Source organism: Equus quagga, chromosome 5 (genome assembly GCF_021613505.1).
Source record: "Equus quagga isolate Etosha38 chromosome 5, UCLA_HA_Equagga_1.0, whole genome shotgun sequence".
Lineage (NCBI taxonomy): Eukaryota > Metazoa > Chordata > Mammalia > Perissodactyla > Equidae > Equus > Equus quagga.
The window spans coordinates 109,278,567-109,290,796 of record NC_060271.1 but is presented as its reverse complement, the minus strand read 5'-3'; the positions used below and the strand labels follow the sequence as shown (position 1 = coordinate 109,290,796).

Genomic DNA, 12,230 nt, shown 5'->3' with positions numbered 1-12,230 from the left:
TGGGCAGAAGGCAAAGCCACAGAGAGGGCAGGCTTGCATGAAAGAGGAAAGCAACAACGTGGGGCTAACCAGGGGTCGGCTTGGAAAATATCGACCTCCCTTCCAGCCCAGCTGAACAAGTGAGTGTAGGGGAATTCACAGTCTCACTGAAGACGGCTGTAAGGAAATAGCATTTTCGGTGAGCCACGTAAGTGTTAGAACAGGTCTGAGTGGTCCGCTCTGTGATGATGTTCAGACGCTGCGAGAGTTTGTCTGCAGAGGAGAGGTTGGGGCAGGCAGAGAGGTTGGCATGGAAGGATGAGTCCCTGGGAAGCAAAGCAGCACTGTGTGGGGATGTGCATTCCCGTGAGGACAGGAGACAGGAGGATCCTGCACTTTGCACTGATGACAGGGATGAGAGGTCTGGGAATTGACAGTTCACATGGATCCAAGTGGCTGCATGCTTCAAGTCAGCTGTCTCAGCACCAGCTCAGGTCCCAGGTGGCCCTGGAGGCCTGAAGGAGTGTTAGCAGCCCAGGCAGCGGAGGCTTTGCTCAGATGTTCAAATAGAAGGTTAGTCCTGAGGTCGTTGGTGTTTGTCTTCACATGCCCCGGGAAGGGATGGAATAGTCCACATCCATCGTGTTCCACTTGTGATTATATATCCAACACCTCCCTAAACAGAGGGCCAGGAACCTGTGTATCCCCAGCCACACTCAGCTGAGTGCCTACGGCACTTACACACTCAGCAGATAGTTATAAAATAATTGCATGTTCCTAAACAAGTTGGTTCCATGTTCCAAAGCATCCATTTCTAATGCAGTTGGCGAGTCTAGCTCTGAAACGAAAATACCTTATGTTGTTATATTAAAACTTACTCTCAGGGGACTGGCCCTGTGTCCTAGAGGTTAAGTTTGGTGCACTCCACTTCGGGGGCCCAGGTTCACTTCCTGGATGCAGACGTATACCACTCAGTGACCATGCTGAGACAGCGACCCACATACAAAATAGAGGAAGACTGGCACAGATGTTAGCTCAGGGCAAATCTTCCTCAGCAAAAAAAAAACAAACAAACAAAACAACTTTCCACATCCAAACCCACTCCTTCTGCTTCCCAGAGTGCAAGGTGCTGGTTTCCTCTCTTACTTTTCCTAAGTGGTTCTGTGTGTGTCTCTTATGCCTGTCCCCTCTTTACTGTCGAAGGCTGTCTTGCCCACTGTGAAGCGAAGGCAGGGAGCCTTCCATCCCTGGACTTTGTTGTGACCGGCTTGTTGGGCTGAACTGAGTGCGCTTCAGCATGCCTGCCAGATCCCAGCTCTCGCGTTTCAGCAGGGGCTCAGACCCTGGGGATTCTTTCCAGCGGTTTCAGTGCCTCTGGTTCCCCTGATGCTGCGAGTGAGTCCCTTCGAGCTTCCCCAACCCTCTCCTCTAGCCAGTCAACTCCAGCTGCCAGTGTGCATAAAGTGCCAATGCTTTCTTCTCACCACACCTACTTACTGTGGGGCGTGGTTCTCGAAGACACTGCGATAAATCTTGCAGGACCATGTGGACTTACAACTTACATTTTCCTACAATTTATAGCACTTTTCTTTCAACTTGGCACCTTAAGATAAGTTTCCTGAGGCACATGCAAGCCTTGAGGGAGCAGTAATCATCTGCCACTTGAGAAAGCGAGGAAGAGGAGAGCTATAATGACAGCCTTCTTAAGGGCTTGCAGTGGGCTTTATTATTATTACTAATGTTAGGAAATGCAAAGGAATATTTTACCTAATTGCCTTCAATTGATACCTTGCCTATAATGGAGCATATCTTTCGATTGCTCCTTGCTGGAAAAAAAAAAAATCACCACCACCACAACAACACATCATGATTTTACTATTGTCTCTGAAGGGAAAGTGGGGAAAAAGGTGAATCTGTACAGATAGCAGCTCCCTGTGGAAAGGGCAGGACAGCTGCTGGGAGGCAGGGGTGCTCCTCAGAGCTGGGCCGGTGCTTGCTGCAGCTCAGGCACGTGCTGAACTGCCTGGGTGGCAGAATTGCTAGGAGATCCGGCAGGAATGAGCTTGAGAAAGGGGGAAGGGGATTTGTTACTTACAGTGAGACAAGAGTCCAATTGTGATCCTGAGAAACCTCCATAGGGAGGAGAGCAGTTTTCCATAAGGATAGTTGGACCCTGAGGTAGGAAACCCATTTCTTTTTGGATGTTTTATTTGCAGTATCTTTCTTTTTTTGTTGTTAGCTTATACATTCCTAGAAAGAGGTAAAAAAAATTTAATCAGTAGAAGCATAGTGCATCAAATTTAATTAAAGTTGAAGCTACTTTCTATAGAATAGGAATATGTTTTATGTCATTATAATTTCCACTCTTGATGGTTATTAATACACTGTGTGTGGAATCCTGGTAGTGTAAGTGCTTTGCCCTTTTAATTCTGCATTTATCCTTGTTTCCTGACTCGAGGGCGACCTCCCTCCCACCTATAAATAGTCGCTTTTGATTTATAGACAGTGATTCTCCCCTTTCCAAGGGCTCAAGCACTCCCTTCAAGTGTGGAATAAATCCGGAGACATCGTTTACAGAGGGCCCCACTGAGCTCTTCTCCCTGTGGGATAGGGGCCTACTCAGGGAAGATGAGGAATCTGACGGTTTGCTGCTTCCAGACTTCCTCCCCTGCAGAAGGAGCTATCGTAGGAGAATGTTAGGATAACATTTGCCCTCCGCTCTGCGTGACGCCCACCACAGGGGCACATTCCAGGGGCACTCCTGTGCTTTGCTGAATGGCAGAGAGGGTGGCAAAGAGGACTCCTCGCCCCACGGCCTCTTCTAACTCCCTATAGTTTAGTGTCCTTTACAGTTTCTCTAGTCATTCGGGTGAAACAAACTATTGATTTTTCAATTTAGTTATAAAGCCTTAACTTCGTTACGAAGACACGCCTGGTAATGTGGAGACACCAGCATCTGGCTTATTGTTTCTTCTCCTGCTTAGTCTTCTGTAGTAGGAAAAAAACCAGAAATAGTTGCAGATGTGTAAGTATACCCCACTGCGCTCCCCCCCCCCCCCAGCCCCCGGCAAAATTAAGAAAGCAGAGAGAAAGCCTGTTTTGAGCTGATCCTGAAGGTTGAGGTGCTTGGTGAGGAGGAGGCAGCAAGTGTGGGCATGCGAGATTGTGGTGTGCTCCAAGGACAGGGTGCGGGCGAGGAGAACCAGTAGAAAGGGCTGTGCCAGGATCAGACGTTGCAGTGGTGGGAATAGGAATGGCAATAATAGAATCATGGAATTTATAGTTGGAAGAAAGCCCATTATGTCCCAACCATCTGATTTGATGGATAAGAAAATAGCATCCCAGAGTTTGTGGCTTGCTAGTGGTCACACATTTTCTGGTGGATGATGAGACTGGATAGTAAACAAAATTGTTCTTTTTGCACTCCACGTGTATCTCACTCCTTAGCAACCATATTCAGGTAGAAAAGAGTCTTTATAAATGATGGAGAACAAGTGCTACTGATCATCCTCATTAAAATGATAAAACTGGTTGTACTTGGATTTTTCCAATGGAAAGTGCAAATTAAACTATGGCAACTGAGCCCCTGAACCTCTAGGGGCAAGTTTCTCAGAAAGTGGGTCCCAGATTCCCTTGAATGGAATCTCTTAGAGAGCTTATTACATAGGGCTCTCCTGGAGCCCTGCCCCAGACTTGCAGAGAAACAATCCTTGAGTGTGGCACCCTGGCCTCTGCATTCTGGACAGATTCCATAGTCTTTCCCGCCACACGCTAACTTTGAAAAGTGCTGCACCTGTTAGCTCTCAGTCTAAAATTTATAAAAATAAAAACCACAAAAACAGTGCGTGGTCTAACCTGACTTATTTATCATCAAAAGAATGTTTATTCCAGATTATTGTTTGGATGCCTTTATCATTCATTTTTCATTTAAGACAAATAAGACACGCCCCCTGCACTAGGGGAATTCACAGGAGAAACAGTAGGACTTTGGTTTGGTATGATGAGCAGGTCCACTCCAGGAGTTTCGTACCCTGTGTACTATTGAAGGTCGGAGGAGAGAAAATTAATCCTGGTTGCTTTTTTGATCAGAAAAGGCCTGGTCGGGGTAGGTGGTCTTAGGGCTCTATGGAATTCACCAGGTGCAAAAGAGAGGCAGGGATTTGAGGTCGAGTGGACATCTGAACTGTGGCCCTGAGTGATAAGGGGGACAGGGGGTGGATTCAGTGAATGGCAGGTTGCTAGAGTGCGGGCATATGGAGGAACCAGTAGAATATGGAAGCTAAAAGATAAGTAGAGGCTAGACTTCGAACATCTCGTAAGCTGTGCTAACACTCTGGCCTGCCTGAGACTCTGTAGTCCAGGAAGCAAACACACGAAGGGAAAGCCTCCATCCGCACTGCCTTCCAGCCAGCAGAACCAGCCAGCGTGGGCCTCCTAAGGCGGGGAGTGCCCTCTAGGGGCCTAGATGATTTCTGAGTGCTGTTCATCATTGTACTGTGGCGCTCAGATGCCCACTAAGCTGAATGCATTACCTACTCAAGAGAAAAAAGACAGCTTAACTAAGCCCCACCTGGCTGCAGCTGTGATTACATTATGCAAAAATTTATTAATGTGGTACCTTGATCGATCATTATCTTAATACTGAGGATAACATTGGAGGCTTGATTTTTTTCTGGCAAATTGCAAATACAGGTTGCTTCTTGTTTGCAGTTAAAAAGCCCATAGCCCATATATCGTATGATTCTCTTTATATGAAATTTCCAGAACAGGCAAATCCATAGACACAGAACACAGATTAGTAGTTGCCAGGGGCTGGGGGAGGGGGAAATGGGAGTACAGGGTTTCTTTTTGAGGTGATGAAAATGTTTTAAAATTAGGTAGTGGTGATGGTTGCACAACCCTGAGAATATACAACCACTGAATGGTACTCTTGAAGAGGGTGAATTTTATGGTATGCGAATTATATCTCAATAAAGTGGTTGTTATTTTATTTATTTATTTTTAAAGCCCTTAGCACTTCTGCTCTAGGTATCAAATCGCTCTGCCTGAAGTAGCCTTTTTGAGTTCATGCTATAGGAATCTCAGTGCTTGCTTCTCACTTTCTTTTGTATTTTTCATTTGTTTTGTTTAATATTATCCTCCTTTTATTCATCTCCAGTTCTGTTCCATTTAAGAAGTATTTATTTAATGACTGTACGTGATAGATACAAAGAGAGCTTGTGGTAAGATGAGTATCGAGTCACCAGGAGACAGAGTGAGAAGTATGGTATATTTGGGGGTTCACAAGAGGAGGAGCTGTTATCTGAGGTTGGCCTAGAAAGACAGATGGTATCTAGACAGACACTGGAGATAAGGGCTGGATGAGGAATGTTCCGGAGTGGGTAGAGCGAGCAGCAAAGACAGCAAAGTGGGGGTTTGTTTGGAGAACAGAAGGTGACTGAAGAGAAATACTGCAAGATTGAATTGGAGAAAAGGTAGGTGGACTTGAAAGTGTTGAATGCTAGGCTGAGGAGCTGATCAATTAAATGAGGAGTAACTGAAGATTTTTGACTACAGAAGTACAGGAACAGAGCCATAGGATGGGTGTGGCATGGCTTGGGACAGGGAGAGACTCAGGTAGGGGAGGACCGGGTTAGAACCTGGAAATTGGGGGAAGGACGCTTTCAGAAGTGAGGGGTAAGTGGTGACGTCGATTTATAAGCATCTCTTTCTCGTCTGTAAGTCTGTTTCCTCTGCCACTAATCCACAAGTGTTCTCCTTTCCCTTGCTTGTTCTTTATCCAGGCACTGGGATAAAGGGTAAGAGGAAGATTATGCAGGGGCGGGGAGGGTGAGGACAAAAAAAGAATAAAAATGAAGAGAAATGATGGTGAGGACAAGATATAGTTTACATGCTTCCATTGTTGTGTAATTCAGCATATCTTCTTCATGACTCAAAAGAAGAAAATCTAGTCTCTTCTAGTGGAAAATACAGGACAGGAAACCTTATTAAATTTCAGGTCAGGTGTTTAGGCTCCGTCCCTCACTATTCCCATCTGTGAAAGGGAAGAATACCTACCTCCAGTGTAGGTAAACCAGAGAATCTAGAATAATCTTATTAAAGAATCTTTTTAAGCCACATTAGACTGACATAATTTGTCGACATAATAAATTTCTTTGGGAAATAGAGGTCCTGATGGGGTACCCCATTTGTTACCTGACCGAGTGAGTGTGGACATGTCTATCAAAAGATAACTCATGTGAGTTGTATTAATGTTGAACTATATGAAATTGCTTTTTGACTGTTTTTGTCCTGCAAAAAACAGCAGTTCCATAAAGTTTCAACTTAATAGAAAGATGTGAGGTGAGCCCAGATTTTCACCTTTTCCAGTTCCTTCTTTATTAAGGTGCTAATGATATTTAATATCTGCCAATCTCAGGTTCAGAGGAAGCTGTGAGAAATCAAGAGATGGCAACAGGCAGGGAGGGCTTGCTAAGGGGCTAGTAGAGAAGGGGAAATGAGCTGGGAGCAGGCCAGCCAGCAAAACCCGGGGCCTCTGACTCTGGATCTTTAATGTGCAGTCCTTCTGGGTTTAGAAGTAAAAGTTCAGCATAAAGAGTTTTCCTTTCCTAAGTGGGTCACTCGGCAGTTGTGTGCAGTCTTAGATCTTCTGCTGTGTGCTGGAGACAACCTGTATGGGTCTCTAGGAAAATGAGAGATTTTTAAACATTGGGAAATAAGTCAAAGGTCAAAGGGGAAAAGGAAGATGTCGAGTAGACGTGGTTGGGGTGTTCAGGATGGTGTGATTTCTGACAGCCTCGCGGAGAGCCTGGCATTGAAGGACATCCCAAGAGATACTTTTTAGTTGATTGTATGCTCTCTGGTGTTTAAATCAGAACAATTCCCTGGAAAACATCAGTAGGCAAGAATGTGAATCCTCGAAGATGTGGAAGAAATGTTTAGCTATTCTTGTAGGATGCTTTCATTGTAATCACATCCAGACATTGGGCTCAGGGTGTGGCCTTTCAATACTTAGCCCCATTAATCTGTGAACTTGGATGAGTTTAAGTTGTACAGAGTGTCAGTTGCAATACATGTCCACAATATATTGTTACTCCAATATACGATTACATATTGTGATTAGGTACTTGAAACTGCAGTGGCTAGTCATGTAAAAATGGAAGACTATGGGATAACCTTGCCAGAGACTAAAAGCCCAGTTCATATTTACTCAGCCCTAGAAGGTGATTGTCCTGTAGGCATATAGATTATGAATCGAGAGCTCCCAGCTCTGCTCACAAAACAGGCAAACATTTATTTTAAACCATTGGCAGAAATACCATTGCAGCAAAACTTAATTACCTAACACCCTCTTCTCCCAGGAATCCAGTATTCCCATCATCCCACATGGAAGAAGCCTGAAAGGGAGGTCATTCACACCTTATCAGTGGCTTTAATGATCTTTGGTGCAAATTTTAATTTAAATTTGTTTCCTTTTTAGTTCTACAGTTAACTATAAATGTAATTAAACCTCTGGGCTTGGTTATTGAAATACATGTGGACTAAAAGTATATTTTAATTTATGAAAGATTCCAAGAACAATAGGAGATCAAAGCAGTTGCTGAAATAAGGGGGGGAAAACCCCAGAATTAATGAATGTGGTAAAAGTTCTTCCTTGCTGGGAATGTCACCCTCTCCTGATCTTTGCCCCTGTGGTGCATTAAATACTCACACACTTCCTGCAAGGATCTGTCTTTTTAGGATGGCTTCCTTTCCTTCCTTTCAACCTGGGAAGTCCCTCAGTCATCCTCTCCACCCTCTGACCCACTTCCATCCCCAGGGGAGTCCCAGGGCAGGAGTCTAGCTGCTCCGTCCTTGTATTACAGTTGCATCCTGACCCCCTGGTGCCCTGAGCTTCTCATTTCCTGCCTCCTATTTCATTTTCACAGATCAGCATCAGGCAATTGACAACATTTTCTCCTCCTCTTATTTTTACCTGCCTCCTATTTTTCTATGTTTAGGCCAGTTTCATGGCAGAGTTGGAGTTGTGGGTGAGAGCCAGCACAGCTAGCTTGCATCCGTCACCTCCTTCATGCACATAGCGATAAAGGCACATGTGCAGTTTAGAAGATCCAAAAAGTTAAGACCTTCAGCCTTCAAATAGCTGCCACAAAATCCACTTCCTAAAGCTTATGCCCTTTATTTAAAAGAGCTCCTCGGTCTTCAGTCAGAGTCTCTTTCTTCTGTTAGACACAATTATAAATTAACGCGGCTCAAGATGAGGGTGCTGCTAGACGCAATCACTGACCAAAAAAGACTGAAAAGCTAATAACTTAATAGCTGAAAGAAGAGTCAGAAAAATCTGTGAGAAACACCTAGAGGTCACCATCAACACAGCAGCAACATGGGGCCTTTTAACGCAAGAGCGTGCATTCTGTGTGAGCCCCTGCTAGCGTCACTGATTTATGGAATAACATAATAGTGTATGCATATAAAGATGGCCCTGAGTCATCACAAAAATGTTTATTGTGCTCAATACTGATCTGGTTAAGTAAGAAATGAAGTAATGCATTTTAGGAATATTTCTGTCAAAATGGTTAAAGTTAAAAATCTGGGTGTATATTAAGGAGATGAGCCTTAGTTATTTGGAATGCAACTTAGGTTAGTACTCCCTCCCCCTTCCCCAGTGACACCAGATAGATAGGACAGTGTCATGTAGACAAGTTTGCCACAGCCACAGCCACGTTGTTTGTGGTCTCCCGACTTCTATGTTGTGTTTATTCATGGGGTTTTCCTTCCCTTTTCTTTGGTTTCAGATGCGAGTGTCTCTCTGGCTTATGTGGTTTCCCCGTGTGTGAGGTGGGATCCACTCCCCGCATAGTCTCTCGTGGAGATGGGACACCTGGAAAGTGCTGTGATGTCTTTGAATGTGTTAATGGTACGTGGGGTTTCTCTTGTTCTCAGACAGTGTCCATTTGTGCAGAAGGAGGAGGAGGGAGGGTTCAGTCTAGCCGCTTCTGCCTTTAGCCAGGCAAGGAATATACTCAAGGACTTGATGAAACTCACTCAGAAAGAAGATTTGCTTCAGATCTCACGGTGCGGGAAAGGAAGTTAGGAAGGGAATCATCATTCCATCCATCAGAAAGAGAATTTTGGAAATGAAATCGCAGATTGCATGCAGCTGCCATATTCTGCTGTGTTTCAGTAGAGCAGAAATCTTAGCATTTCAAGAAGAGGATCATGGAACCTATAATCAATCATATTCCTCCTGTCATTGACCCCTCTTCCCATTGCTGTCAGGAGATAGTCTCTATAATTAACGCTACATTGGAGCTACCTCAGCCTGAAACAGCAAAGACGGTCCACTAGTTTAGCACATTCCTACTTAGGGAGAACAGCTTTGACCAGCGCTTGGTCCTTAGTATTAGCCTGCTTTTGGCTTGAGCCTTGTGGCTCAGAAAAAGGCTTCTGCAGTCACAAGACTTCTTCAAATAGAATCCACCTCTCCCTTTCACCTTTCATGAGAGGGTTTGGTGTTTGGTGACATCGTGTTTATTGAATTTGGATACTAGAAGGGAAGAGAACCTAAAACATGCCCGTCCATCAGAATTTTCAGAAGAAAAACAATAAAATTCAAGCAAGTGAAATGTCAATAATTTTAGAGAACGCTATTTAGTCAATACCTAGACAAGCAAGGAAAATGAAGATGGATTTGGACAAGTACAACAAAATTACACATACAGGAACATCCGTAGTAACTACTGCCTATAGGACACACCAGAGTTCAGCAGATTTTCTGTCTCTCCCAAGTCTCCCATCCCCCACAAGAAAAGGGTGTGTTAAAGTTGAGTCCTGTTTCATTGCGTCCTGTAGTTTTTAGTCCAGTGGTCCCATGTTGTTTGGTTTTGTTTTGCCTTGAAGAAACATTTGCAGTGTGGCTTTGTGATTAAGAGAGAACAAAGAATGGAACCAAATGACCTCAATTGGAAACTAGATCCTCCACTTACTAGCTGTGTAACTTTGAGTGTCTTTTGGTCTCCCTGGGCCTCAGTTTCCACATCTGTAGAATGGAGTGAAAATAGTAAATTAAATGAGGTTTTATATGTGAATCACTTGGAGTTGTGCCTCAAGAACAAAGAGTATTTATTATTTTGTGTGCCCACCTCCTGTTCACATCCAAAGACACTATTCTGGACATTCCAGGGGATAGAGAAGGTGGGGTGAGCCTCCTGACTTAAAGACCTTATAAATACAAGCACGAAGAGAGAGGTCCAGAAAAAGTTCTGTGCGCATAAATCTCTTCTCAAAGCTTCTCCCCACCCATACTATACTCCAGCCAGTAATAATGTCTGTTAAACACCAGCGAAGGACCAAGCAGACCTTTTTTCTCTGGTACCACTACAGTCAATTTATTGTAGGTGATATTATGTGATTAGTTGACTCATACTATTTGAGACCGAAATAGTCACTCCTTGCCCTGAGCTCCCAGTGTCTCAGATGTGCTTCCTTTCATCACCCTGCAAGTACTCTCGTGTCCTTCTCTCATTCTAGAATCTGAACTGCCAGAGGGCGGGGAGTCTATCCTTGTGTCTGTGGATGTTAACATATTGTCTGCCTCACAGAGGGCACCCAGGTTTTGTTGAGTGAGCAATTGAGCGAGTGAGTGATGTGGTTCACACCACCTCAGTTCCCTCTAGAGGTGGCTGTTAAATACCAGCCCACAGAGGGCTTGTTTGGGAGAATGCTCTATCTTTTACTGCCCTACAGTTGAGTCTTCAGTCATTTGTCCCCTGGAAATACCGTGTCTCGTGATACGATTACCTTGCTTCTTGGTTATAGAAACCCAAGTGTCATGTCTTTCTTATCAGGACCTTAACTCTAACTCTTGTCCCATTGTGATGTGACTCGGACTGCTAGTAACTGCACTCCTGCTTTAGTGGTCTCGGATTAGTCTTCAAGGCCTGCCCCTGTTTATAGCCTCGCTTTTTACAGAGCTCTCACTTCGGTAACAGGACTCGCCATCTGTCATGAGAAATGTTGAGACAACAAAGCATGTCGCTTGTATCTGGTGGTTGCCTTTCTTGCCACCACACATTTGTGAGGTGATCTTTGCTTTATTTCTTGTCCTGCTTTAGTGTCTCTATTACTGTATTAGTCGCTCAATTGTATATGAGACTAGAAACTATAAGACGACGAAGATTCGTAATCCTACAGAAGAATGTTTAAGGACATCCCATCTCAAAGTCTGTGTTTTACTCTTTTTGACATATACATACATATGTGCATACACACACACAGATGTGAGTGTGTGTGTGTGTGTGCGTGTGTTTGTGGATTTATTTATTTGCCATCCAGTGCCCTGGGAAAATCTTACAGTTGTCAGAAGGTCACCATTAGAGGATACTACATATCAAAGATTCATTATCATTGCCTAGAAAAGCAGAGATCTGTTATATAAAGCCTTGCTTATCCACAAAGGATTTGAGGCAACTTTACAGTGAGAACAAATAGAATGACATAATGGTAAAATATTAATTAGCAAAGAGAGTCAGAACCATAGAGTTGTACGTAAAGTTGAAAAGCAAAAAGAAAGAGCACCCAGGTATGCAGGCCGTAAGTGTCTATGCAGGTGATTGCAGGGGTTAAACGTCGAGTTAGGCTCCCATGTTCCTGGCCATCAAAGTGAAAAGAGAGAGAGAGTCAGGTCCAGGGTCCCTGCTTTAGGAGAGAAAGAGCCTATTGGACAGAGCACCGCTCTTCTCAGATGGACCCTTAAACAGAGAGCGCTGGGTGCTGCAGTCGATCGTGTCCTCAATTGCTTTAATACCACCAATGCAGAAACTGGTTTCCTGTGGCTGCTCCTCTCAATAAAAAGCAAAAGCAAAATATTAAAATGCAGCTCAGTGAAAGCAGTTCTCAGGGGTCAGTTTGACATGCAGCTGGAACCTAGATGCCTGGAGCATTGTCTCTTGATTTTGAGAACTCCCCAACGTGTAGGAATAGATCTAGAAACCCAGTTCAGGAGGCAGTGGGTTGAATGTTAACATAACTAACCCCACATGCAGAAACAGAGATTACATGGCAGCATTCAGTTCCTAAGCTGCCATCCAGATGATCCAATGCTTACGTTGTTTCTTTTTTTAAGATAAGCATTAAAGTGAAAACGCAAGATTAAAAAATTTTCATGAGAAATCCTGAGTTTTGGAAACATTAGCTTGGATGAACAGATGGAGAGAACGTTCTCCATAAATATTACTTCTCTCTTCAGTTGG

General features: G+C 44.0%; 1 protein-coding gene across 1 annotated transcript in view; it reads left to right on the top strand.

Moving 5' to 3' along the window:
* The window catches only part of CRIM1 (cysteine rich transmembrane BMP regulator 1), a 188,354-nt gene that overhangs the window by 98,167 nt on the left and 77,957 nt on the right, over window positions 1–12,230 (top strand). The window contains exon 5 of the mRNA XM_046662888.1: window positions 8,775–8,896. Within this exon, the coding sequence (XP_046518844.1) occupies window positions 8,775–8,896 (122 nt within the window). The remainder of the gene's footprint in view (window positions 1–8,774; window positions 8,897–12,230) is intronic.